The sequence below is a fragment of the Amblyomma maculatum genome, chromosome 3, assembly GCF_055883805.1.
Source record: "Amblyomma maculatum isolate TAMU_Amacu chromosome 3, ASM5588380v1, whole genome shotgun sequence".
In the NCBI taxonomy this organism is placed as follows: Eukaryota; Metazoa; Arthropoda; class Arachnida; order Ixodida; family Ixodidae; genus Amblyomma; species Amblyomma maculatum.
The window spans coordinates 208,219,950-208,247,830 of NC_139346.1; the positions used below are offsets into that span (position 1 = coordinate 208,219,950).

A 27,881-nucleotide genomic window follows, 5' to 3' on the forward strand; every position below is an offset into this window, starting at 1 on the left:
CCTTGCTTTTTTTGGGCGAGGAGACTCTGTGGCGTGCCACTCGCTGCCCTGGCGCTTTGATTCAGGATCATACTGAAAAATCCATGTCTCGTCCCGTGTGATAACCCTGTCCAAAAATCCTGGGTGTGTTTCATAGCGCTCGTGCAATTCCTGGAACTTCAACAAACGCTCTTCCTTCACCTCACTCGTCAGGACTTTTGGCCTCATTTTCACGCTGACTCTTCATTTGAAGATCCTCGGCATGACTTGTCTCAGCAACTGCCCGCAGGCAACTGAAACTGGTTTCGTTTCGAAGATAAGGTTCCCTACTAACTCCTCCGCTCAAAACGCCGCCCCGTGAACCAGCACAGTCAACTACGAAAAATCATTCCGGGAAGTTTTTGGGACAGACTCTGTATCTCTTTGTGTATGTGAAATCTATCTTTTGCTGGTTGTTTTCTCACCAGTTCTCATTATTGTAGCTCTCTATTTAACTATGGGGCATCTATACTATCCTTGCTTTCATATCTATCTGGTCTCCCTTGGGCCCTGTAGTTGAGTTTCCCTTTCAGGTGGCCAGGTGAGGAAACACTTGATGATATCGATGTTCTTAATAACTTGAAGATTCAGACTCGCAACAATCACGTTACTTGATAGCATGACAGAAAGATTAACTATTTATTTACATAAAAATAAAACCAGACACAAGCAAGGAGAAAACTATTTACATGACTGACCCGTTGGTCGGACGAAATCAGCCCTAGCTTAACCCAGAGCGCTTTCTTTTAAGCCATCTGTCTCCGCCCTTGGCGGGGACAGCCACCAATAAGCAATCAGGCAACTTTTCTCACCAATCAAAGACTGGGGAAAGGATATTAACTAAACAAACACTTGGGAAAGGAGAGGTCCCAACCAAACATACGTACAGCACTGACGTTACCACATTCCGAACTTCTGCATTCCCTTGTTTTCTTTCGCACACGTGCATGCGGGACCAATGTATGCCGCGTGAACAACAGCTGAAGTTCTTTATAAAAAAAAACAAAAAACAGAAAGCTGTAACTGAGGGGTCAAACGCCACATGGAAACTCCCAATTGAGCAAGCGCTTCTTCTGAGCACCTGTGGCTCAATGACCCATTGCGCCTCATCGCGCACTGGTTAGCCACCGCACACCTGCTACCCCACAAAGGCTGTGTGTACATGCGCAAAGGGTATCAATATGAGAATGCATACAAAGGAAAACCTCCACTGGTCCCCGATATGAAATCACTGCACTGCACAAAGGAACTGCACTGCACAAACACTGCTCAAAGGAAAGGAGTGCTCTGCGCTGGCAACAATAGAGCTGCCACGCGCCTCCGTCGTGCGTCCGTGGTTCCACCAATTTGGTAACCCTTCGACCGGGGACAGGTGCACATCTCAAAGTATCTACCTCGGCTCGTACGCTCTGTGCGAGAAACCGAATGGCACGAAAGTTAACCGAACTCACACCTGTCATGCAGCAGTTTCAATGTTTACTTTGTATATGAGTTTTGGAAAGCCTTTTTGATTGCATTTGAAGCTGTCATTGCTTGACAAGATGTTTTTAAATTCTACTTGTGACCATCAAGCAGTGCTGAAAAGCACGCTCTCCGCCACTGGGCTTGGAAGCAAGAGAGCATTGCATAAAGCAGCAGCAACAATTATATTATGCCCGTTATGTTGAAGTGTCATGAAGGTGGAAAACACAAAAACAGGAAATAGGAACTGCAAGACAAAGTTCTGTAAGTTTAAGCATTGTTAGGAGCCCGTCATACTGGAAGTCAGTATAAAAAGGCATAAATTTTTGCAATTCGATATGGATTCATAACGTTAGTGGACCGCATCGTCTTGTACTTCCTGTTTTTGTGAGTTTCACCTGTATGGTGTTTGTTTAACGAGTCCCTATTAAATTGAACAAATTGTTATCAATTATATTAGACTTCACTTTTTAATGGTTAAACCTTCTCGTCAGCTTCACACAGCGGAGCAGTAAATTGTGCTGCCATAAGAGAAATTGCTTGAATGGTAGCTTCTTTATGCATTCAAATATATCTTTGTGTGTGGCTTGAAAATGAAGCAGTACCATTGTTGGCAAATGATTTGTATGGTTTGGTTTAGTTTGGTTTATAGGGTTCGGCATCCTAAAACAGCTCAGGCTACGAGCGACATCTTAGTCGAGGGCTCCATAAACTTCAACCACTTGGGGTTCTTTAACATGCGCCAACATCACACAGTATGCAGGTGCCTTGCTTTTTGCCTGCATCGAAAAGAGGCTGCCGCTGATGGAATTGAACCCACCTTCTTAGGGTCAGCAGTTGAGAGCCCTAACCACTGTGCCACCACGATCAGACATGTGCTTCCTATTTACTTGGAAGTGCATCTGCAAAGTGCACCTTGTTTTCAACACACTTTTTGGTCCCCTTCAAGTCTGAATTAAAGTGATTAAAATTCCTACACAATGTGGTGATTTTCCTTTTCAGGTAGCCTGGCTGGATCGTGTGGACAGGCGCTATGCCTGGCTCAAGAACCACCTGGTCAAGTTTGAGAGCAAGTTTGGCCAGCTGTTCCCTGCCGACTGGGAAGTGAGCGAACGTATCGCAGTCGAGTTCTGCCACATCACCAGGCAGGCATATTCCTTACTTTTTGATATGCAGGGATTTGCACCGTTTTCAGTTTTTTTTTTCTATTGGCAAGGTTCACAGGTGGGGCCTTATAAATTTGTACGAGTGCGGACTATTAGCAGTTTGATAAGTCTTTCCTCTACGAAGTTGTTTTACTGCTGTTCGATGACTTATTACGTTTCTCCTGCACTTGCCAAGATGCATGCTTTCAAAACGTGCACTTGGAACTTTTTCTTTTGTTTTCTTCTGCGTTGGCTGTGGAAAACAGGATTGTGTGCCCAGAACTGTGTAGTGCTGAGGAATGAGAAAACGTATCAGGTAGCCGTCAAACTGAGAGCAAATTTTAGCTTGCCTAATGAAGCAGGATCTCAATTTCTTTTTCTTGGGAGCTGTAATTTGCGTTAGCTGTGTTTGTAAAGATCACTGCCAGTGAATTGGCCGCATAATTTAGGGTTTAACTTATTTATTCTAACCACAGAATGGGTGGAAAACCTGTGTAGCTGGGAACTGCCGAGCCTTCTTCAAATCATAATTCCGATTTCAATCTCGGATGCAGATTGACATTATGAAATTGTTAAGTTGTGTTTGCCATGTGCTGAGCAGAGCGAATAGTACTATTTTAGTGCAATAGCTTTGTTTTCTTACAGTGAACTTATTTCTATCTGTGCTATGTAGCTTTGGATGGCATCACACGCTAGTCACTGAAAATGGGAAGTCCATGGTGTGACTGTGTTGTGCAGTGGAGTTCGGCTAGTTTCAAATCGCTTAGTTTCAATTTGAGGTGTATCTGACTGGTGCTTTGGTCCACGTTGGCACTGTGTGCCAGCTATTCAGGTGGACATAACCTTAGTTGTTACCATGGTTTCAAAGTGTTAACGACTATTTAAGTGTGTTTATAATGAAAATTTTTTGTAATGTGGCATTGATTTCTTATGTACCAAAGTTCAGGATAAATGGGCTACTAATAAAAATTAACATTGAGACGCAGACTTCCATGGTGTACTTTTTAATTCCTGATGCGCGAACCATTTTAGGTCCCGGAAAGTTCTGGCATGCTTTTTCACATGGCTGCCCATTTCGCCCTTGCCTACTAAACATGGGCAGCAAATGCTTCATGATGAAGGTCGATGGGCATCCTTAGGCTTGCATGTCTTTAGACTTACCTGCCATCTGTGTGATTGTGACTGTGTGCTCAGTTAGGCCAAACATGAATGAAGTATTCAAAGGTTGCATTTGAATATCATGCAGGTGTTTTTTAATGCTACATTCACACATGCTAATATGGCAATTTCTCTATGGTGAACTGCATCTGCCAAAATGTTGGTCCTTTCTGATCGCTGATGAATGACAGCATATGGAAAGAGGCTGCAGCGATGCTACGAGCACATGCGGCTATGAAGTGTTAGGTAGCTACCCACGTCATGCAGTAAAAACTTTTGGCTGAGTAAATGACAGTTACTCTTCTAGAGTGTGTGCGTGAAAATCTCATGCAGTGGGCGATGGTGAAAATGGCCGGAGATTTAATCCACTTTAGGCTAATAGCCATGCAGTTGCGCAGGCCTGATGTCATGATTTTTCAGCTATATGTAATACTTCATCTCAGTTTGAAGAAATTCATGATCAGTGCAAGCGGCTTGGGTGATATCTAGTGATACTGATTAACGCACTCTAATGCAGACTGATATTGCTTCACTTCCCAAACCATATCATCCACTGTGAAATGGAATGCATATTTTCCTGCTTCAAGACCCTAGGGTGGGGGAGAGAGCAAGACGCGTGTGCATCGCTCCACTTCGCATTCTTCATGAGATTCACATCTCACTTGGCTAGCCTTGCAGTGAGCTCTAAACGTCTGCAAGACAGAGCAATGCTCGGCTCGCATGGTAGATTTTTTCCCCACTTTGTATTCATACGTCCATTGAATGCTTGTTTTGTATGAAAAATGTTTGATGCTGATGTTCATACAAGATAAAAACCATGGTCTGAAGGCAGGCTTCTGGTACATGGCTGCACCTCTGTTGCAGCTAAGCACCAAAATGCACGTATAGTGTGCATCTTAAGTCCCATGGCCATCTCACTCTTACCAGGCCTGCGTTTGCTATATTAAATGGACATAACTGCACGGAGTCACTGTGCTTTCACTTCGCTGCTCATTTTATTTGTGCAACATGGCGACTGCAGAACTCTGCTTCTGAAGATAGAAAGAAAAAAAAGAGAAAATGTAGTGCTGCGTAAGTGGAAGCTTTGTACTCACGTCAGGCAAAATTGTCGAAGGCTAATCAAGATGCCCAGCCCATGAGGTTCAGGAGGTGGTTGAGTTTGAATAACTCTTCTGAGTGGGTCAAGGAAGTATGTGCAAGAAAACATGACAGAACCGGCTCACATAAATGGAAAAAGGGGAGATTTAATATAGAAGACATTTTGGAACATCTCTTAAAAGGCATTATTTATTACATTCAAAAAAAGCTTGCCCTTCAAAAAAAAAAAAAAAAGTGAAGTACCACTCATCAGGACGTATGAGCTGCTTTGCTCATGAGAATAAAGTAAACGTTGTATGGCATATTTCGCAAAATGTCTCCCTTCTTCAGTTATGCAGTATAGTACTAAGAATTGAAGACCTGTCAAGTACGACTCTGTGCCAATAATGACAGTGCTCTAGCACATCTTTAGTCTGCACTTGATCTTTTCTGGCATTGTTTGCCAACCTGTCAGATATAGAAACTAAAAGCTAGATGCTCTATTCTAAATCAATGCTTTATTGCCCCAAAGGGCTCTATATTGGAAATTTTAGTGCGCTAAATATTTCTCCAGATCTCTTTTTACCGTTAGTGTTGTTGAAGATAGAAAAAAAAAAGAATGCACATAGGCACGGCACTGTGTCTGCTTACATTCTTTTTTCTATCCTCATTTTTTTTAAGCTATGCTTTTAATGTTTCAAAACGTACTAACACGGCCAAGTGTCTACTGTAGTGTAATGTGGGTTTGTGGCATTGTAATATTGCATGCACTTAATGAGGGTTCACTCTAATTTCAACTAATTTTTGGACGTCTTCAGATCTAAAATATTGTGATTCAACGAGAGTAAAAATAATTTGAGACATGACAAAATCAGTGATTTTGGCTACTCTTGCTTCTGAGTGCTGGCTGCTCATTGTCGCAAAAAGAACCGAAAGCACGGAAAGTTATGTCAGGACTTGTGTGGACAAGTGATCTGACGTTATTCCTCTTTCTTCTTGGCAGGCGAGAGCTGAGTCAGCTCATGAGCACGCGGGTGCAGGACATGGAGGTGCGGCTGCTGCTGAGCGCTATCCAGAAGACGACGGCCTTCGAGTCCTTGTTGGGTCGAAGGTTCACGGGTGTCACCCTGGAGCGGACCCCTTCGGTAGCGCCACTTCCACCGCAGCCCCCTCCTGCTGCTGCTGCCGCCACACAGGTGAAGCCATGAGGGCTCATTTGAGTGGCCTCTCTCAGATCCACATGCAGGGTTAACTCTTTTCGGACGGTGGAAAAAAACGTGTGGAAAATGGGAAAAAGACAGAGGGGTCTAGAGGAAAAAAATATATTACATGAAATATGTGCATGATCCTTCTATAACTTATACTGAAATGTGGCTAATTAGAGAAGCCTTTCATGCATATACATTAGGAATTGTTTAAACATTGTGCATGACTTGTGACAAAAATCTCCCTCTGCAAACTTACCGGGGGAGGGGGGGGGGGGGGGGTGAAACGCGCAAAAAGTTGAAAAATACAGCAGTATAAAAATAGAACAAGACATCGCGAAAGTGATTCAGAATATACGAAATGTGCTACATTGCATCTTATTTTTGTTCCGAAAATTTGGCATACCTTTCTCTGAGTTTCTTTATTTGTTGTTCATAACAATTGTGTCAGCATAGTTCCCGCAGCAGTTGTGCGTCTGACTTAACCATTCCCTTAACTGCAGCTATAAAATGCAGTGAAGGCAAATTACTCGGGAAATACATAAGATGTTAGAAGGTGAAGTTCACCTAGAATCTGATACCATTCTTATAACAACACTGGTAAATTGCCAAAAATGCTCGTTTTAAGATTGGTCTTCTGCTTGAGGCACAGTCTGCAGTATGTGTGTTTTTGAACCTTTGATCGTTTATTGATTTTGATTTGAGACCTCTTAGCTTCGAATACCTTCTTTTTTTTTTGCTAAATTGGCGCCTCCCATTAGAAAAACGTTAGGTACACCGAAACGAAAACTGCCTATGTAAAATTACTTGCCTGAATAAGCTGCATGCATCAAAATGCAGAAATTTGATTTTGGCAATGAGTGCAAAACCATTGATCACATGTGATCGATGGCCTATGTGGCGGCCTCAAAAGAGTTAAGGAGTACAAGTGCAAACGGGATTGGCGCATGTTTTGAAAATTCTGTGTTGTGTTTGTGCAGGTGTGATGAAGTTATCACTTCTTAATTGTACTGTCGTCATCATTTCCTGCTGTGCAAAAACATTTGTGCACCTGTTTTTGTCGTCCTCATGTTGCCAACTTGCAGGAAACAAGGATGGATGAGCCTTGTAAATATTGCTAGGCATAGATCTTTGAGTCCTTCAATAAGCGAAGAGTAAAAAGATTGGTCTTCCTTTAATGTAAGATTGATGGCATGAATGTAAACATCTTTTCTCTGAAACATTTTCCTATCCATGTTTGTTGTTCATTGGAAGCATTGTTAAAAGCCGTTTAAGAGGTCGCATATCGCTGTGTATAAATCGACTCTGAATACAGGCCCCCCTCTTCCTACTTGGAGCCCTTGCTCATCCCCTTTTCCTTCTCTCCTTCGCCACACCCTTTAATACATACTTTCTGCGGGATGGCATCACAGCGTATGCGTAGTACATAAAGGTGCAAGTTTTAGGCCAACAGTCCTAGGCGATAAATGGTACCTGCTTATGCAACCTGAAGGGCACACTAGAAGTGAGACTATTACAGCTTTTCATGTCAAAAAGGTAGACCTATACATGGCAATATATGGTAATATCATTAATGCTGAAGGAAAGGCTCTGATTGCTTGTAATATTTACTGTCTGACAGGACCTTTATGACAGAAAAAGCCTACCTTTAATAGTAGCAGGTCAAGTGTAAAGCCGGGCTTGCATCTTCCCTATTGCATATGCAGCTGCAATTCTTTCACACAGTTTTCTTTGTGTCCAATTTACTGCTTTGTCACAGAGTTTTCCAGATTCATTCTCTCTCTTATTATTTAAAAGTTTATTGTATGCTCTTTCTTGTGAGAGCCTGTTCATCCTGTGCTCTGTCCTGTCCTCAATGGTATCGGGCACAGGCTTCGAAGAGCACCAACCCCTTTGAGGAAGGTGGAGAAGAGAAAAACCCTTTTGCTGAAGACATGGAGAAGGAAGAGAAGGAAGCCACAGCAGGAGGAGCAGAAGCAGCTGGGGAGCCGGCACCGCAGCCATCTCCTCAGGTAGTGCATGCCTGTTTGCTTGAACTTACACATTGATTAAAAAGCAGTGCCAGTGACTCAAAGGCCAAAAGTATTAAAAAAAGTTGTTAATTGATGGTAAAGGGAGTAAATTTAGAAGGGTCAGACTGAGATTTAATGTAACACAGTTTTCAACACATTACCTATAGAAATGTGCTGAAAAAAAAAAAAATAAAAGATTGATGTGACCTGATAATGACTGTCCTTCTATAAGCTGTTACAATTGGCTGTTCTGTCAGTGTCTCTACTTTTCAATTCCAGACAGATACAGCTGATTTATTTGCCCGAAGCTCTTTCCTACAATCCTCCTTTCTTATTCTCCCGCATTGGCTAGCCTTCTTACCTGCTCTACATCTGTAGGGGAGAGTACCAGCTGAGTGGCGCTGCATAATGAAGAAGGTACGAACACCGCGTACCACTACCCTCAAGCTTGGCCATGAGCAGCCTTAGAGACCAATGACTAAAACCGCTTCGTCTGTGTAGAAGCACACAGTGGTAACTAACAAAACTAAAGCATGCAAAGCTTTCTCATTGCGAGCTCGGCGGTGTGACAGGCTATAAAAAAGTAGAGGAAGCACTGGTTCTATCCTTGGTGTATGGGAGCTTCACTGTTTTGGTTTATACCTAACTTTCTGCATGCACAATAGTTCTCAGCTAGCTGAGAAAGACCTTTTTTTTTTTTTTGGCTCTGCCAGTACAAAAAGATAAGGTCTAACAAAAAGGTTGAGACACATGACTTATGCTGTTGTTCTCTGTGTCAATTGTGTTTCCCGATGTACTGATACGTGTATGTGTGTGCGCGTGTGTGTATGCGAGTGTGCACGCACAGTGCACAGCAATAAATGAGTTGCAGTTAGTGTGGCTACGTCATCATCTTTCTTTAGTCTGTTGTGTGCTGTGGCAACCCAAGCTTGTGGCCTTTGCATCTGTTCTTATTCCTCTTGCAGTCCTCCATTTTTCTCTTGGGGTTTTATGGCATGTTTAGGGGAGGTAGCATTAAAGATTCTTATTACAAACATTGAGACTATTATACATGCTATCCTCCAGATCTCACTCTTTCCACGCACATGCAGGCGTCTTTGACCAACGTCAACCCATTCCAAGGCCTTGTCTCCAGTTGCTTTGAACGTCACTTGGACATCTACGTGGAGTCTCAAGACAGGTGAGTGGTAAACAAAAAGTTGCACCCTGTTTGCATAGTTAATCAAATGCAAAGTGGGTGTGTTACCACTGTTTAGCCCTGCTATACTTTTCTATGCATTTTTACGCTTTGTCAAAGAGCAAGGAAACGTGCTTGAAGGCAAGTAACCATTAATTGCAGAGGTGAGCACAAGATGCTTCACTATGCAGTCAGCTAAGTTCTAGGAAACGCCAAGCATATAGTACGTTTGCTGTCCATGAAAGACTAAGTGTAACTGACATGACAAGTGAAAGGCCAAAGTTGAGGGCATGTGAGTGACACGTATTGCTCAGTCCAGAGTGACGTCATCTTGTACAACACTGCCCGATGGCAACCGCGACACTAAAAAAATTTTCAGGAGGAAAATTTAATTTCCTTTTAATGCGATAGCATTAGTTACCATGTGAGCAGAAAGGCCAGACGGTTTCAAGAAATTCCCTGATTTGTCGAGAGGTTGATGCCATCGCAGATAGGCTTGGCAGGTGCTGTGGCAGGTGATGTTAGGCAGGCGACATGGCCAAGCACTCTTTGGTTGCTTGGGCGTGTAATGACAAGAGACCACATGGCATGCTCGAGTTTGCAAATGCGTTGTCACATGATATGGCCAAAAGGGGTGCTGTGCTCAGCAGCAGTTGGCAGCTGCACTTGGCTGTGTGTAGACAGCGCCACGTCTGCACACAACTATAATTAAGGCCACCAGAATGTAGCCAGAACCAATGCCGTCTGCACCTACATGTGATGAAAAACAATTCAGAGTCAGTGGGTTGGATCCACAGTCTATTGTAAATGAAAACGAAAGTAAAGAAAAAAAAAAAGGGCACATTGAGCTGCAATGGCTGAGACCTGTGGCAGCAGCGTTGCTTCTAATGCTGTTGCATTCCACTCTTAAGGCGGCTTAAGTATCCCCATAATTTTTATCGTTACTTTGTTCGCTGCTGTAAAGATTGTAGTGTTGCTAGGTTCAGTGGAGCAGTTTGCTTAGTAGCGATTATTTGCAACTATTTAAAATTTCTTCTACCCCAACTCGATACTAATCTAAAAAGAAACTGGCTTCGAATAATAAACTAAATATCTGTTCACAGCAAAAAAAAAAAAGAAAAAAAGTGACAAATTTGTTAGATTTTTTTTTTTTTTTTTTTCAGAATAGTATAAAGTTCTCGCAGCAGAAGCTCAGCAAAACGAAGTTAGCATTAGGCAGAAATATAGGACATGATGTGCATACACGCATATGCTACTGAGTTGGACAACATAATGGTACGCAAACAGCAATTTGGTCATACACAGTGAGTGAATAAGTCAAATCTGTGCACTCGCACATGACTGGGTACTAAAAATAAGATGATTGGCATTGCAAAACCCTAGTATTCGATATTTAAGGTATTGGAACAAATGATATTATTTACCAAAAAGTGAAGTCATTAAATGCTGCTCCCCCAGTGAATATTCAGAAAGAGAAAGAATATGTTTAAAAGCCGTTCCTCATGGTTATTTGTTAAGGGGGCACAGCTTTTAAATCGTGAAAAATGGCCAGAAAAAATTGACTTCTTTTAAAATTATTCATATCTGCTTGTATGTTTTGTTTTTTGAGCTGTTCTGTAACTTCGTTGCTGAAATACACCGGGAAGTACTCTGAAATGATATCATATCTGGGAAAAGAGCATTTTTCTCTGTTACAGATTTGACTGATTGTTCAGCATTCGAAGCAGGTTTCTTTATGACTATTTTGTTTTATCTCTTTTCACCCATTGGTTTGTTGCATTCCTGGAACCATACTTTATGTAAAGACATTTGTTGTTTTTCAAATGTTTTAAGTTCTAAATTTCTTTTATAAAATTTTCCTTTTGGTATGACTTGTCTACGGCAACTTTACTGCAAAAATTCAACGCTAAAAATTTGTTTCTTGCAGGAAAAGGCATCGAAGAATGAGTGGTAAAAAAAACATTTGCAGGAGGAATAACTACATTTCTTTTTGTAATACGATCGTATTAGAGTCCACATTAGCAGAAAAAGAAAAGGTGATATTAAGAAAGTTTCTAATTGGTTGAGAGGTTGATGCCTTCACTGGCTGATTTGTTAGCAGGCTTTTCAAAGGAATCAGAGGAGAAATATATCATAAAAAATGTTCTTAATATGCAACTGAAATTTTTGCAAGTGCAGCCATAATTAGAGGTTTGTAAATATATTTAAAAATTTCTAATGGCAGATTGAGTATTCTTGTATTTGATTATTTGAACAAATCAAATAGTGCATCATGAAAATTATTTGAACTGAATCGAATATGCTATGATATTTTCATATAGTTTTTGAATAATTGGTATGAACTTTGAATGATGTCTGATATAGTATTTTTCTTTGTTGAATGTTAGGAAAATAGGGCTCACAGTGGTGCTGTCTACCATCCTGCAGTGATCATTATGCTGGTATGAAGGGTTCAGTTCATTCATGTGGCAGCGCTTGTAATGCTTATACATGGCCTTTAAGACTGGACGATGCTTGAAAGGCCCAGGCAAGTCTAGCAACTTTGCCCTAAGGACCGATTTCGGAGGGCTATGGTTCATATGTATCGTTGCCTTTCTCATGCCCTGAGGTGTGGCTCCAGTTTATCCTCTTTAGTCATCAATAACCAAAGTTAATTTTTCTATGCATATAACATGATGCTCATAGTGCAAGTATACTGAACTCATGTTGCTTAGTGAAGGTCAATGTTGCGTCTTTTAAAAAAGTTGGAGTTAAATATAGCATTAACACCATCCACAAGTTATCACCATGCCGTAGCACCACCGCTGGTGCTTCAGTGTATGATACTATTGCTTGTTTTGCATGATTATTTAAAAATTAGTGATTATTAGTACAAATGCTTCTACAAATATTTAAGTGCAAATCGTTTTTCGCTGTATTCTATCACTATTCAGCTCACAATTTGATTCAGTAGGGAACCCGCACTAACTATATATATTCAATGTGATAGCAAAGTACACTCATACTCATTCATACTCGATTCAGCTAAAAAAAAGTACCAGGTATTTGTGCACCTGTAGTGATACCATTTTCAACTTGCTCTAAATGTTTTCCTAAACATTGAACAAGGAAAAAAAATTTGTTGAAAGCTGTGTCCCACTTAAATTGCTAAATTTTTGGTGGCACAAACAGGGCAGGTGCTGCCTTGCAAGAGGTGTCTAGTGCAGGCTTATTTTGTCATGAGACTAGTGTTCAGAAAACACTGAAGTTTCCTTTTTCTGTGCTTGAAGTTACATATTGTTTTGTTGATAACTGAAAAAGAAAAAAAAAAACTTGGCGACTGCTTCTTGTGGACCATAAACAGATTTCCTTGAGTATTTTGGTTATATCTCCTGATATATGCGGTGCCTCTCAATTGTGCTGTAGTAGTACTGCAAAATAATGTTGATTTTTAATTGCCTTTTGCAGTGCATAATGCATTCTCATTGTTGACAGAACAGCTCATTCCTTTATGTGATGGAGGCGTTCCCGGATACATACATTTATCTAGACTGTAAACAAGGTCTGCTGTGGTGGACCAAATGTTTGACTGGTTGCCTGTAAAACCATGAGACCTGATTGCCCTCAGAGCCCATAATACTGCCGAACTCGGATACATTCAACTTGAAGGGGATATGTGGTAATATCCAGATTTCACTGTAGCACCGTAGCAATGCAAGTAGCCTTGGTAATGCGACAGCTTCCTCAGACTGGCCTTTTGCTTAGAAATCTCCTTGGTGTCCTTGCTCACAGGACGCTGAAGCAGCTGTTGGACCAGTTTGTGGAGGCGGCCCAGCGGGCACCGCTCCCGCAGCCCGATGTGGAGACAGCCGGCGTGCTGCCCAGCTGTGCTGACCTGTTTGTCTATTACAAGAAGTGCCTGGTGCAGTGCAGCCAGCTCAGCCGGGGGGCCCCACTCCTGGCCCTGGCACGAGTCTTTGGCAAACATTTGGCTGACTATGCAGGCCGGGTCCTCCAGGGCTCTCTCCCCAAGTGAGAGCGCACTGTTGCTTGGCCTGGAGGGAAAAGGGGACACTATGCTGGCTTCTTAATGTGCTCAGGAATGTGAACCTCATTTTTGGCTTGGCTAGTGTTTAGCAAAAGATGCTGATTCGACTGCAGAAATATGACTGTGCTTTATTCAGATGTTTAGTGTTAAAGTCACATATTTACGTATAGTAAATATTATTTGTTAGCATGCAGGCATAGTATGCCACAGACATGAAGCACCTATATTACAGTTGTGCACCATTTATATGGAAAGTTCTTTTCCCAAGTAAAACTGTCCATGGAGTGGCTCATCTGTAGTGAAACAGAGATGAAAAAAAAATAATTAAGGTCTATTTTGTGCATAGTGGTAGACAGTGACAAACAAATTAAACCAAAATCTTGACAGCTCCGAGAACACTACCTTGGTAGCCAGTGTATGTTTAAAGTCTTGTGGTGCAGCTCGAAGCTCCAAGCAGTGCTATGAAGAGTGTGATGGCACCGCCTGGCTGATGGCTAATCTTCTAATACAAGTGTTTAGATCCCATGAACTGATGTTAAGTCTTGCTTGTGTTTGAACTAGTTGCTTAACTAATAGAATCATTTGTGGGTGCTGAGTAGAGAAGACAGGACAGAGAGCAAGAGTTAAAACAAAAGAAAAGGAAGACGACAAGGAAAGGCAACTAGCCAGTGAATAAATCCACAGGAATTTCAGGTGTGTGCAGGTAGCTCGCTGTGGAATCCATTTTGAATATTGGCATTTTATTTATTCTCTAAATAAGACATAACAGATTAGAAAGGTATAACGGCATTGACTGATTGCAATGCTTTTTTTCACACTTTGCTTTATTACCTGACAATGGCTAAATCTTCTTGAGGGACAATTTGAAAAGAAGATAGAATATACTACAGTGACCACATTACCATCATCAGCTTTATAACAACTTAAAATTTAGCTCGAATATGTGTGTGTGTTTTTATATATATATATATATATATATATATATATAGTAGGTTTACACACGCTTCAAAGCATGACTATATTGATTTTATTAACGTTTTCAACTGGGGATCAGTATTCATATATATATATATATATATATATATATATATATATATATATATATATATATATATATAGTTCAATGAAAGCTACTCAGTCAGAATAATTTTTTAAACAAAAGGAGCTGAGAGTAACACCTGACCTAGCAGGCATTCGCGTGGCTGCGTACACATTGTATAAGGCTTTTTGCATAACTTTTTGATAATTCATACCTTTTCAGGAGTTTCAAAATTGAAGCATGGCTGGGGCAAGCACTGACAATTTTTTTCATCGGTTCAGTCATGGTTATATTGCCTATAACTTTTGGAAGATAATGCACCATCTCCATACTTCACAAGCATTTTTCCCCCATTGTGCTTCAAAGCCAAGTCTTCAGCATTCTCTGGGTGCTCAAAAGCTCGTTCTGCTTCACATGAGGCAATTTGCATCACCAGTGTAATCCACCTCTCTAATATAACTGACGAGTTGATTTGTGTATTTGTTTAGACGGTGGGACAAGCTTTTTTTCTAGGTAATATTGAGAAATTCTGTGTTGCAGACCAACTGGTGGATTTATCTGTTGAAATTCACCTCTAGTTTCTCAGCTAGGTACCTTCCCTACATTTCTTTTTCTTCACATCTCATCAATGCAGGACAGGCAGCGGCAGTGGTATGACAGCGGCTGGGCTGATCCAGAATTTTCAGAGCTTGCTGAAAGAAGGCGAGAGTCCACGGCTCACTCCTCCTGAGCTCTGTCGCATCTGTGGAATCCTCAGCACGGCCGAGTACTGTCTGGAGACAACTCAGCAGGTACAAAGCAGTGCTCTGTGTTCTGGTAGTGCCTGACAGATTAATAAAATGGTTGAAATCTTGTAACAGTGCCTTGCAAGTTACAATAGCACTAGAAAGGCCGAATAGTCTGTGCTCCTTTTCTCTCTTTCCACACATGTATGGAATCCAGTTGTGCCCCTAGAATAGCAAGCTAGCCCACAGTAATGCTAGTCACGTGGTTGGTGTGATCAAAGCCTGTTTCCTCCATGTCTTTTTTGCAGCTTGAAGGGAAGCTGAAGGAAAAGATTGAACCGAGCTTGGCACCAAAGATTGACCTGAGCGCGGAGCAAGACATGTTCAACGGGTAAGTTTCCAGATGGCCTGAAGCGCATGTTCTTTCTTTGTTTCGCAGCAATCTGCCTTTTGCTTGAGTGGCACAAAACGCACCTTTGCAGCACATGATGGAACTAATCTGTATAACGCTGCTTTGTGCCACTCCCATAGGAAATGCATGGAAAGCAGCCACAGCGGTGTCATGGATGCTGCTTCTTGACATGAAATGTTGCTTCGCAAAGAGTTGAGTGAGAGGAAAAGCTCTCAAGCGTGTCCACAGCTTGGAAAAGTAGCACCAAGTTAGCTGTGGCGGCGACAACGCCAGTTTAGCAGATAATGTTGCTTGCTCCAGCTCCTTGTTTCTTTTTGGTTCCATTTTTTATTTCATACTTACGCAAAACTTGCATTTGTTAATTGGTTGTCCTGCGTTCTTCTTACCCGATTGTTCTTCACACGGGTGGTATGGTAGCTTTAGCCTGAATCGTTCTGAGCGCCGTTTGCTAGACCGCCGTCCATTTCATGTCTTGGCAATCCCCGCATGGCAATGCCACATTCTCGTGCAGAAGGTGGACTGTGGACTTTTTGGTGGACTTTAGGTGGACTTTTTCAGGGGTAAAAGAGGGGGGTCATTGGCACAGCAATATATCATAACCGGAAACTTGTACAGACTGCTGGTGGCCGAAGGGAATGGTGTAAAAATGGGCATACTGTCTCGGATCATTTCGGAGTGAGTGCACCTTTGAGGTGCGGGCAGCTGTGCGTGGTACTACAGGTCTTGCCATTTTGCTTGGGTTTTGTCCAAGGAAAGGCAAATTCTCAATTTTCTTCTTGTTTGTTAAGCTCTCAGTTGAAGTAATGGCTTACTGATTTTCTCAGTAGTTTAGTTCTTCTGAATCCTTTTTATGCAGTGCGCATCTGCATTAAATATGCTGAAAAAAACAAAAAAATTGTCTGAGGCAGCAAACACACCCAGTGCCTGCACACTCAGTATCATATCTGAACAATGTTCAGGTGTCACTGGCAAGCAAACCTAAACATGACGTAATAAAATATAACAAAACAGATAATTTGAGCGAAAATATCCTTGAATCAGGTACACCACGGGTACATTATATTTTTTTCATTCAAAGAATATGGATTTTTTTAACAGCCGCGGTTACAAAAATTTATGCACTTAATGTTCATTGGATGACTTTGGAGGTGTGACAGTGGCCTTTAATCCAGTGCACATGAGAAAGATGGTAGAAGCAGAGCTGCCCTTGTCTACATGTCAGCATGGAGGCCTACGGGTGGGAGTGCTAGACTAGTTTGGCAAAATGAAGAGCAAAAAAAAAAACCTATGTGGCGGGATTTATCCTAATTCCATCAATTGATCAGTGGCACCTATTTTACTTTTGCCTGTTTAGCTAGTTGTTCCCGAGAGTGAGGTTTTAATTTACCGAATTTCTCTCATTACTTTCTAAGCTACTTGCTCCTAAATAGAGCATGTGGTCTTAAAAACCTCCTCCCTTCACTGAATGCAGTGAAGCCAATGGCTGTAAAGTTCCTGATGGCAGGAACTTGCACCTCTGCTTCTGCATGTTCAAAGGTGCTATTGTGCACCCTGCTCGTGTTTTTTGCCCTGTTGGCTCCACAAGACTAGTCTCGCTGATTGGATTTCATTGTAGTGAAGTTACAACATTGAAAGTGTGCCATGGAAGAGCAAGCCTAGGGAACTAATTAAAAGAGGGTCACCTTCTAACGAGTGGAGGGGTGGGGTAATAAGAAACAGAATAAGTATCATAGCAGCATGGTGCCACCAATGCTCTATTTTATGAACAAAATAGTGGCACCAGTCCAGTTGGTAGACTTGGTCAGTCTGGCACATGACTATGGTACTGGGTTAATTTTGTGCAACCCAGGCAAGTCTTTCGTATTGAGGAGAACCCGAAAGAGGGAGTAGATTTAGATTGTCATGCCTCATTTACTTGGCTCCCTTCATGTGACATAATCAAGCCATAACAAACCATTCGCAGCAGACCTACTGTCTCAGCTTTTATTGTTGTCAATTTCCTGTGGAAATTTTGATAATAGTGCGAGGCAAGGACAGGCTGTGTCCTATTTGAGGTTCGGACAAAAATGAATTTCTTTTTTTTTTTTTTTTCATTGATGAAGATCATGAGAATGCTGTGGAACATTACTTATGCTCATATGCCTACACTCAGGTAGATACTTATCTATGATCACTACCCTATTTCCCTACCTTGGGAAATATGTTTGTATATTTTGAGGGTTTTTGTTAAACTTTTTTTGCTCTTGGAATTATGAGATTTGAAATTTAATGCACTACATTTAGAAAAGCCAGTAAACGCACATCTGGATAATACAAAATTAAGGTATTCTGTGCCTTGTTATAAAATTTATTTAGCATAATCAGGGTTTTTAGATAAAGTTTGAACAAAAGATGTAAAAATTTGCTCGTATCCAAAAGAATAAGAGAAAGTAAAGAAACTTTGGAAAATTTAAAATGTCTACCTATCTAATTGCAGATACCACTGTAAGAAACGTTTTAGCTTGTATAGTTTTCTAGCTAAAAACAATCACTTTTGGGTGAAAAAATGTGCAAGTGTATACAAGAAAAAAATAATGCAACTTTTTCCGAGACCTGCGTGACGTGTAGCCAAATATTGGAAGTATCTTGAAACAAAGGAAAATGAAGTTACTGCTGAGGCATGTAGGGTGTGTTACTGTGCCTGATACTCTGGTGCTGTCTATTTTGTCATGCCCTGTAGGGTCATCAACAACTGTATTCAGCTGCTGGTTCATGACCTGGAGGCTGCCTGTGAGCCAGCGCTCTCAACCATCACCAAGGTTTGTTGCACATTTCCAGTGGAGTGTGTGCATGACTCGAATGAAGTGCTAGCCAGGAGACTCACTGTAATCCTCTACGATCTGGCTGTTTGTGTAGCTGCATTAATTGGATAGCACAATCTTGGATGACTCACGGATCTTCACTTATCTCTAGGAATGGCATGGGTTGCGAGCTTGTAATCTGTAAACCACTGCAGTGAATTCAGTTTCTTCGATTTACCATTGACGCATTCACTGCACCGTGGGTTGCCAATGGGTCCGGTCATTTATTCATGCTCTGCAGCTGGGCTTACTGGGTCACACAATAAAGAAGTAGGACAGATTTTATTGTGAAAACCACCTCTTAGAATCTCACAGTAAAAAGGCTCCATATTTAGGGATGTGATGCGACAGCATTTATAGTTGCCATCTGCAGCTCCCCTGCTCTGTTTTTGTGTGTGGGTCTATCTGCTTGCGAGGCAAGGTAGGCTTTCAGCACAGCCAGAACGTCTTTATATTCTTTCAGAAAAAAAAAAAAAGAAAAAGATTTTTCACCATACTAGGAAACTAATATTTTTGGTGGCAGATGGGGTAACATGTTTTGGTGCCATGTTCGTAAAAGGTCTTCATGTCGGTGTGTATGTATCTCGGATGCTCTGCTTGTATTAAGAGCTTGTTTTGCACTGCTGGAGGGGCTTCTGCAGGAATACACAAGCATTTTCTCTCTTGATAAAATTCTTGTGTGACCAGGCTTGAGTGCCCAAGTTCTGTCGAACTTTTTATCTCTTTTAAGACAGTCATGCGACATTTTGTAGATTTGGACTGTGACCAACTTTTCTCATCCAGTTTGAAGCTTCTATAACTATATAACTAAATTTAGGGATGAGGGCGGGGGCTGTGTTTGATATCAGATTTCAGAGGCTAAACAGACTCTGAAGTTTACTGCCTTAGGTTTTGTGTTTGCTCTCCTTCTTGTCTAAGTTGTCTGGGTATCCGCTTCTGTTTTTCGCTAAGTGGTGCTACCCTGAAGCATGGGTGTGTATCACTGGCAAAACCATTCTTCTCTCTGGACATCCATGAAGGACACAAAACTTGTGCACCTAACTAGACTCTCCTCTGCCCATTGCCTGACAGACCAACTGGTCCATGGTGAAGGCAGTGGGTGACCAGAGCAGCTACGTGACAGCCATCACATCTCACCTTCGCCAGAGCCTGCCTCTCATACGAGACAACTTGGCCAACTCGCGCCGCTACTTCACTCAATTTTGCGTGCATTTTGTTAGGTGAGTAAACTCCTGTTTTTGCACGTGCCGAGTACGGTGCTCTGCATTGTGCTGACCTTTGCAAAATGAAAAAGAAAAAGAAGCCAGCAGTACTAGGAAATGTTTTTATGCTCCTTTTGCAGAGATTCTGAAAACCTGAACAAAAAAAAACTATGTGCACACATCTATATATACAGTGTTACATCACTAGTGAAGGCAGCTATGAGTGCTTTTGCTGCCTGACCTGACTACTGTGCCCAAGGATGCGGGATTGAATCCCGGCTGCGGCGGCTGCTTTTCGATGGAAGCGAAAAAGCAAGGCGCCCGTATGCTGTGCAATGTCAGTGCAAGTTAAAGAACCCCATGTGGTCGAAATTTCCGAAGTGTTTCACTACGGCATCTCTCATAGCCTGGGTCACTTTGAGACGTTAAACCCCATAAACATATAAAGCTGGGGCCTTATTTCGGGTTTGCGTTGTTATCAAAATTGTCGCTATCTCTCTGACCTTGAGTCATCTGATTTGTGGAAACGCGGGAACCGGAGCTGGTGGTGATCAAACTGACATCCGGTTCTGGCATTTCCACCAATTAGATGACTCAAGGTGAGGGAGATAGCGACACTTTTGATAACGGTGCAAACTTGGAATACGGCCCCAGAAGTGCACATTTTTTAGCTAAAAACATACATTTTCGTGTAGCAAACAGATGTTGTGTCACTTACTTTATTGAGATGCAGATGTCCTGCTAGGAGAGACGGGAAGAACATGTAAGGGTGCTCTGTAAGTCAGCAAAGAAATGCAGGGAAACTCAGGGGCTTCATTATGAGATAATAAGAAGGGATCCAACAGCCACTGACACAAAAGAAAGCACAGGGGATATATATATATTTCTTAATCTTGATCACTGTGGAGTATAATATATAATTCTGGTGATGATAATCGATTACAAACTAGAGTAAACAATCACAAGTCACCAGTTTGATCTCAACCCATGACCTCCGAGTTATGCATCCAGTGCTCTACCAACTGAAGTATGGCGACGGCCATTCAATCTTCTACTTTCTTAGGTATTTATATTTCGTGTAACTAGGGGCGTGCGAATATTCGAAATTTCAAATACAAATTGAATATGTTTTTTATTTGATTGATATTCTTATTCGAAAAACTGATAATTGGAATTTTCGGAAATTACTGAATACACCGAAAATGAAATGAAATGAAATCTTTTATTTGCCATCAAATACAGATGGGGGGATTGTAGAAAAAAAGCTGTCCATGGACAGTTTGACGGGTCCACAATCCCTTATTTCGGCAGCATGGCAGCATCACGTATTTGCACTTACTCTTCATTAAAACACGCATACACATACATATTTGAAATTATGTGAACATCTTATGACTTACCACAGTTTCACCTTACTAAGCACTTCACTGCAATGCTTGCCCACATGGACTTGAAGTGCCAAGAAGTCCCTCTTCACAAAACGGCCCTGTCGCGTTTTGGAGATGCTTCGCTGCAATACCTGACCGCGCGAGTTGTTCAGTGAAGCATCTTCAAAACTCGATGGTGCCATTTTGTTAAGAGGGACCTTTCCTTTTAAGAAGAGGGACTACCCGACAGTGTGCGCGAAGCGAAGCACTTCACGAAACCAGGAAAAAATGTTCTTCTTTCGGTTTCATTTCAAATGCAGACAACCATCGTGGAGGTGTTCACTTCATAAAATTGTTTACTGTGATGTAAATCTTCTTCCAGTTTTTTCAGGCCTATTCAGTGGACATCTTTTTTCTGATACCTTGAAGGCCGAATTAAAATTTTATACTATATTCAGCAGTAATATGACAACTCCATCGAATTTCGTGCACGTCCTTCCTACACAATTCTGTACAATTCTAGTTTAATTTTCTTTGCAAATACATGTGAATTGTGAAATAAACAAGACCAGCAATGTTTGATTAGTTTTAATTTTCCATTTTTTTTTACTGATCAGATATTCGACTTTCGAAGGCATTTTTTCCCCATATTCATATGCTATTCGTGTTAGAAAATTTCAATATTCACACACTCCTGCGTGTAACTATCCTTGAGAATGTTAGCGAGCACCATCCTCCTCCATAGCGGTGGATATGGAATGGTCTGTGAAACTATGAGTGCCACGTGGAGCTTGACTTGAAGGGTCAGAACACTGGCCAAAATATTTTACGAGATGATGGTAGAAATGACAACTTGCCTCATATAGCACAGATCAAGCACTACAATATCAATGAAACGAGGCTTTATAATTTTAATTTGCCATAGAAAATCGCATAAAAATTACTGAGTCGACATCTTGCGGAGAAACGCTGTACTATCATCGTAGTACCCCACATGACCACATCTCAGAAATATATCATCGTTTTTTATAAATGCACAGTGTTCCTTTTTCTTGTGGGAGTGCTTGTCATATTTTAAAAATCACTGTTCCTTTCACATTGCGAGTGGTATGCTTTCAGCTTTTGTGACTAGATGGTGCCACAGTGTTTTGAATTTTTTGGATGAAGCGGTGATAGAGCCCAATAAACTTTCATCGGTGAGGCACACGTTACTGTGCCATAACAGCCTTGAATGTGGAAACTCAAATGTACACTAAAAATGTCTAATTACTGTCTGGTGGGAGAAATTTACATTTGGTTTCGGTGCGTCTGTTTTGTCGACCACCGGACCTCATCGCGGCCACTGCTCGTGGTCTCAATAAATGGAAGGATGGTATAGTTAACCAATGAAGGCAACTGCTACCACCCCGTTTCAAAGGGGACGCTCCTATATTCCCTTCATCAATGGTTTCCAGCATCGGACTACATAAAAACAGGCACATGCACTGATAAAAAATTCTCGGTAAAACTTGTCTACAGCGTTGCTACTAAAACCGCTATGGCACTGAACACTCTAGATGACAAGTCTTTCCATTATGGTGAAAATCATTGATGCCTAAATTTTAGTGTTCTGTCCCTTTAACGGAGAACATGAGAGCCATGTAATAACACTCTTATGCTACCACTACTGTGAAAGCTGTCAGATTCCAAGCTAATCAGCAAAGAAATGAAAGGAAAATGAGGGGCTTCATTATGAAATAAGAAAGGAGCCAGCAGCCACTGACGCAAAGGAAAGTATAGGCGATTTTTCATTGTTATTGTTGATCAACATAAGATGATGTTCAGTTACAAAGTAGAACTGCGGCATACTTATAGCGCATAATTTCAACAATCACTCGACAGGATTAACATTCAAATTATACCAAAGCGTTTATTTTGGGACTGCAGTGTGTATACTTTTTAATGGTTGATGTTAATTACTCTTGCTTTGGTGCAGCTCGTTCATACCAAGGCTGATCAGCCAGTTGTTCAAGTGCAAACCAATGAGCCCCATTGGTGCCGAACAGGTGAGCCGTGTGGAAGTAAAAAAGTGTGCATATTAAATAGCAATGTGCTGCCTGCCCGCATACTGGCAGCACACCGCCAGTGCGGCGACAAGTGGCGGCCCGCGAATGGTACATGTGCCCCACCGGAGCTCTGGGGGCCACCTCACGTCAGGTGCCGATTAAGGAGGGCGCGCTAGACGTGCTTTTGCTACAGTGACATTAACCTTCACGTGCCACCCCATGGGTGCGAGCACACGCCAGATAACTGGCAATGACACATCGTTAGATCTGTGATCATGCTTCTAGCGTTTCATGCCACACAGCACAAGTGCCGTTAAAGTTTGGGCTCTGATTAAAGCTGCAGCAGACAGTGTTTTTGGGAAAAGGCACCGCCATTTTTAAGAGGCCTAATTCTGTTACTGGTACACTCTGAACAATATAACTGAATCAAATTTGGTTACTGTGGAATTCTGTGTTGTCTTTAGCAGTGAAGCAGGACATGAGTGAGCTGCCATGAGACTTTGGTCAGTCAGGCTGGGTTCACCACATGATGTTGTGCTGGAGTGAAAACAAGCAGTTCATACTGAATGCATGCCACTTTCAGGCAGACTGAACATTCATCTCATCACGTGGTTTTATGGTGTTAGTGCTGCCAGCAGGTGCCCAAGGTCGTACAGCCAACCCGGCTCCTGTTGCAAGAAGTGATCATGCGAGTTCCACTTGGGGAATCAGAATTCTCATTTTGGCAATTAAGTAGTGACCGTTCAAGTAATCATAGTGCAACACACAAGGATGACAGACACAACTACCTTTGTCCCTGTCATTTTTATGTGTATCGTCCTTGTATGTTTTGCGCTGTGAATTCACCATGAATCACTAGGTGAAGGGCCCTTTCAAGGGCACGATGTGCAGTTCGATATTTCAGATGTTTGGCTGAATTAGAGTTCTGTGAGTTGGATAAACACGAACACTGCTATATATTATGGAAGTTTCAAGCGTATATTTAAAAAAAGTTTGATGTATGCAATAATTCAGTATATCCAGAAATGACTGCAGTTACTACTGGTCTAACATTTGGTATTTCAGTCATAACAAGAGATTCTGTCAGAGCTGTTCTGTGCGAGAAACCATTCCTTTAATGCATTGCTTGCTGTCTGCTCTGTCTCACTGCAGCTCCTGCTGGACACTCACAGCCTTAAGATGGTGCTACTAGACCTTCCATTGCTGGAATCACAAGTGGCCAGGAAGGCACCAGCGAGGTACTGCAGGAAACTGTCCAGTTAAATGAAATGTGTTGGGAGCATTCAGATGAATGGATGGGAAAGAAAAGAAAATGGGAGGACAATTGTGTTCCATTTTTAAGAATGCAATAGCATTAATGGCTCCCACTGCTGGATCCCCTTGCAGGTGTTTGTGTATGTGCACTTTGCTGTTTGCTTAAATGGTAATAATTTAATTTGTGCCTCTTTTCCCACACATACTGGTTGCTGTAATCTCCTAAGGTACCAGATTATAAGCAGGGGCATCCAACATAGCAAATGGCAATTCCTGCTGTAACCAAGCCATAGGACATGCCTTTGTGTCATCGTGATCCAAGGGCCTTAGAAGGCTAGATTTCAATCTCTCCCTCCCAACTGAAAGCTGAGTTGGCACCTGCCAACTGTAAAATACAATTTCAGCCTAATGTTCGGGCACAAACAAGTGAGCAAAGTAGTTTATGAAAATTTTTCAGTTGCCTGAAGAAATGTGGTAGGCCCCGGCTGCTAGAACAGTTGATGCTCAAAGGATCCTGTAACCTATGCCTTTGTGCCTTTGTAGTGAGCACTCTTTTTTTGTAGAAACAGCCCTAAACATACCAGACAAGCGAGAATAAGATGGGACGAGCACTGGCTATCAACTGAATGATTTATTTGAGAAGACACGCAAATACAGAATGATCCCTTTCACACTGATGAATAACAATAGCTGGGGTGCTCACACGTCCCAATTATTGCGAATGAGATAAGCTTTTTTCAGCTCTCTTGTCTATTTATCTGTGTGCTTGTACAATATTGCAGCTTTGCTAAACAAAGGGATGCATGAAAGTTTGCGGTGACATTCGTTATGATTCAGTGCGAAGTTTGAGGACGGCGTTTTTTTGCCAAAAGGATAGTCATGTTCTTGTAGATATCTGTCCAAGCATCTTCCTCCTTGTCCTATGTAGTTTTTTCTAGAGCTTATAGTTAGCAGTCATCCCGTCTTCTTCTTGCTTGTCTGGAGTGTTCTGCGCTGTTTCTAGGGAAAATGACCTAACGCTCATTATACAGTAGTAAGACAGAAAAACAAGCTAGTTAGCTCGACTTTCTGTCTTACTAATAAGGAGCACTTGCTGTCTTGAGGTGCAGTATTTGCTGTTATTCTTGTGGGGGCATTAATTTTACTACCCCTAATGCTTTTCTGTTTCGATTTATCATGCACTGCAGCTACACTAAGATTGTGGTCAAGGGCATGACCAAGGCCGAGATGCTGCTTAAGATGGTGCTAGCACCTCATGAGCCTGCTGAGAGTTTCGTGGAGCACTACACCAAGCTGCTACCAGAGTCTGATGCTCAGGAGTTCCAGAAGGTGCTGGACATGAAAGTGCGTGTCTTTTTCTCCCTTTGGACAGCTCCTCTCCCACTCCCCTCCTTTTCTGATGATACAGATGGCTGCTGTGGTGCACACTACAGGACAGATGGAGTCTCACTCCCCTCACTTGTAATGCAATTAGTTCTTTTATCCACATGAGATATGAGAAGGTGGAAGTCTGAAACAAAAGATTTGCTGGTGGACTGCGCAGCCGTATCCAGAAGAATGTAGCCCTCTCATGGCATAGTTTCGTTTTCATGCATACAGTTGTGTGCACTTGTGTTGCTGCAGCAATGGGACTGCATCAGCACCAGAAATAAAATTCATGCCATTCAAAAGCACACAGAGCATCATGTGAGAAATTTACTGAAAGTTTCGTTTTTGTGGAAGCATGCTTCAGACTTCTATGGATATGATTGTCACTTTTGTGATTGGATTAAAACGATTTTTAGTGGAACTTCAATTTGAAAAGCTAGAGGCTCAGGTCAGTGTTGTGTTGTTGCCAGTGAGTGTGCTGAGAAGAAAGTATGGCTGCCAGAGTCGCTCTACTGTTTATTGTAGAAATACAGCAACGTTTATGCATCAATTGGAGGGCTGGGTATGGTGGAACCCCTAACACGTTGCACTAAGCACGCTACGTTCTGTTGAAAAAACAGCATAAAACAGCATTTGGACCAAGTTCCTCTGCCTGCACTGCTCTCCAGGAGTTGCAAGGGAGTGTAAAAGGAGGGTGCCTCTTCCGAGCTTTCTTCTCGTCTGTTGCACTTGGTTTCAGTTTCTTGCGAAAAAAAACAAAACATCGGATTTCATCACGCTGCAAGCAAGTTCTTAACTAAACCACAAAAATTGTTGTCAAATGTAGACAAAGATCTTCCAGGCATGCATTAGATAAAATTCTGTAATGCAGATTGTTTTTGGCACTATTTTTGAGGGCCATTATATAATTCCAACATTTTTTGTAGTTCCTTGATTGCTGAATTAGAGATTTTTCTGTATTTTCATAGAGCACTCACAATACTGGGCCATCAGGCATCCATCATAGGAGATTGAACGTAATATCCATACTGGCAAAGCATGAATAGGCTGTTAGGGCAAAAGAAAAGAAAGATGTTAATTCAGCATAGAGACAGCATTGGTGCTGAAATACCAAAAATAGCTTCCTTGTTACTGCTGAACCGTAGCGGTGCCAGCCCGCGCTAGCACAGCGTACGAGCAAGTACAAGTGCTTCCTATGAACGAGTTTAGAGCCGTGATTTGAACTTGGAGAAAGCTTTGTTAACCCCACTGCACCTTTTCGGGCCAAAGCACCGTTTCGAACGACACTTGCAGCCTGCAAAGGTGGTTCGCCATCCTGGTTCTCAAACCCTCTAGCACATCGAGAAACATTCACGCAAAAAAAATGGCTGCGGCTTAGCTCAGTGATCCATGGATATGCAGAGCGAAAGTTTGGTTTAGTCTGGTTAAGTCTTGGTTTCACTTGGTTAACTATTGATTTTGATTTAGCTCTAATTATTATACTTAGGTGTACACTCGTTGTTAAGCCAGGTATGATGGCTGTTGCACAGAAAGCAAAACGAATTGTCGGTAAATTCTCCATGTAACCGATTAGTCTGAGATACAAACTCAACCAATCAAATGGTGTGGCTGACCAACCATTTGTTCACTTCTTTGTCCACGGCCGTTGGGGCTGTCGCGGATTCGGCCAAAGCATGCCTTTGTCTACGGTTGTAGTCCCGCTGCCAATGTTTTGCGAGCTAGGCTGCTCACTCTTCCTCAGTCTACGGCGCTAGCTTCACATGCTTGGCATTCCAGACCCTCTCCAGTGAAGCTGTTCGCTGGGTGATATCTGCGGGGTGGTCAGCTGCCGTTTGTCAATGGTGGCTCAAAGCCTTCCACTCCCGCGCAATGCTCAGAGAAGATGCCCGGCCTCGCTCTCATGCATGGCCAAGATTGCACTGACTAGGCTAGCATGGCGCTCCTCTTTGCCAGGCATGCTGAGTGTCACATGTCAGGCTGCAACTCAGTTGCGGAGAGCACATGCACCAAGCTGGCGGCGATGACAGAGCTCAGCACGGCGAGTCACGTAATGCATTGCCAAGGCTACAGTACATCTGCTGTCAAATGCAGGTCAGATTGCTAGAGACAGCGAAACTTGGCCCTACTAGGTTAGTAAAGCTTTCACATTTAAACAAAATGGGCCACATATGGGCTTCTGTTTCTCGAGGTGAACTTATGGTTGTCTGAAAGTGGAACAGATCACTGACCCACCAGTGCAGCTTTTTAGTCTATGACCCTTTTCCCAAGAATTTCACCCCAGAAAAGCCGAGCACCAGGCTGAAAGAAATCTTGTACCCATTGAAAAACTGGTGGGTACCTGGCGGCAGG

The 27,881-nt window shown here is 42.1% G+C and overlaps 1 protein-coding gene across 1 annotated transcript in view; it reads left to right on the plus strand.

Annotated features, from left to right (window-relative positions):
- Nucleotides 1-27,881, plus strand: part of Vps53 (vacuolar protein sorting 53) — a 43,188-nt gene that overhangs the window by 14,704 nt on the left and 603 nt on the right. Inside the window, exons 9-20 of the mRNA XM_084599457.1 lie at nucleotides 2,482-2,624; nucleotides 5,863-6,055; nucleotides 7,936-8,076; nucleotides 9,168-9,256; nucleotides 13,025-13,264; nucleotides 14,954-15,110; nucleotides 15,353-15,435; nucleotides 18,176-18,254; nucleotides 19,368-19,516; nucleotides 22,841-22,910; nucleotides 24,063-24,148; nucleotides 25,352-25,508. Of these exons, the coding sequence (XP_084455583.1) occupies nucleotides 2,482-2,624; nucleotides 5,863-6,055; nucleotides 7,936-8,076; nucleotides 9,168-9,256; nucleotides 13,025-13,264; nucleotides 14,954-15,110; nucleotides 15,353-15,435; nucleotides 18,176-18,254; nucleotides 19,368-19,516; nucleotides 22,841-22,910; nucleotides 24,063-24,148; nucleotides 25,352-25,508 (1,587 nt within the window). The remainder of the gene's footprint in view (nucleotides 1-2,481; nucleotides 2,625-5,862; nucleotides 6,056-7,935; nucleotides 8,077-9,167; nucleotides 9,257-13,024; nucleotides 13,265-14,953; nucleotides 15,111-15,352; nucleotides 15,436-18,175; nucleotides 18,255-19,367; nucleotides 19,517-22,840; nucleotides 22,911-24,062; nucleotides 24,149-25,351; nucleotides 25,509-27,881) is intronic.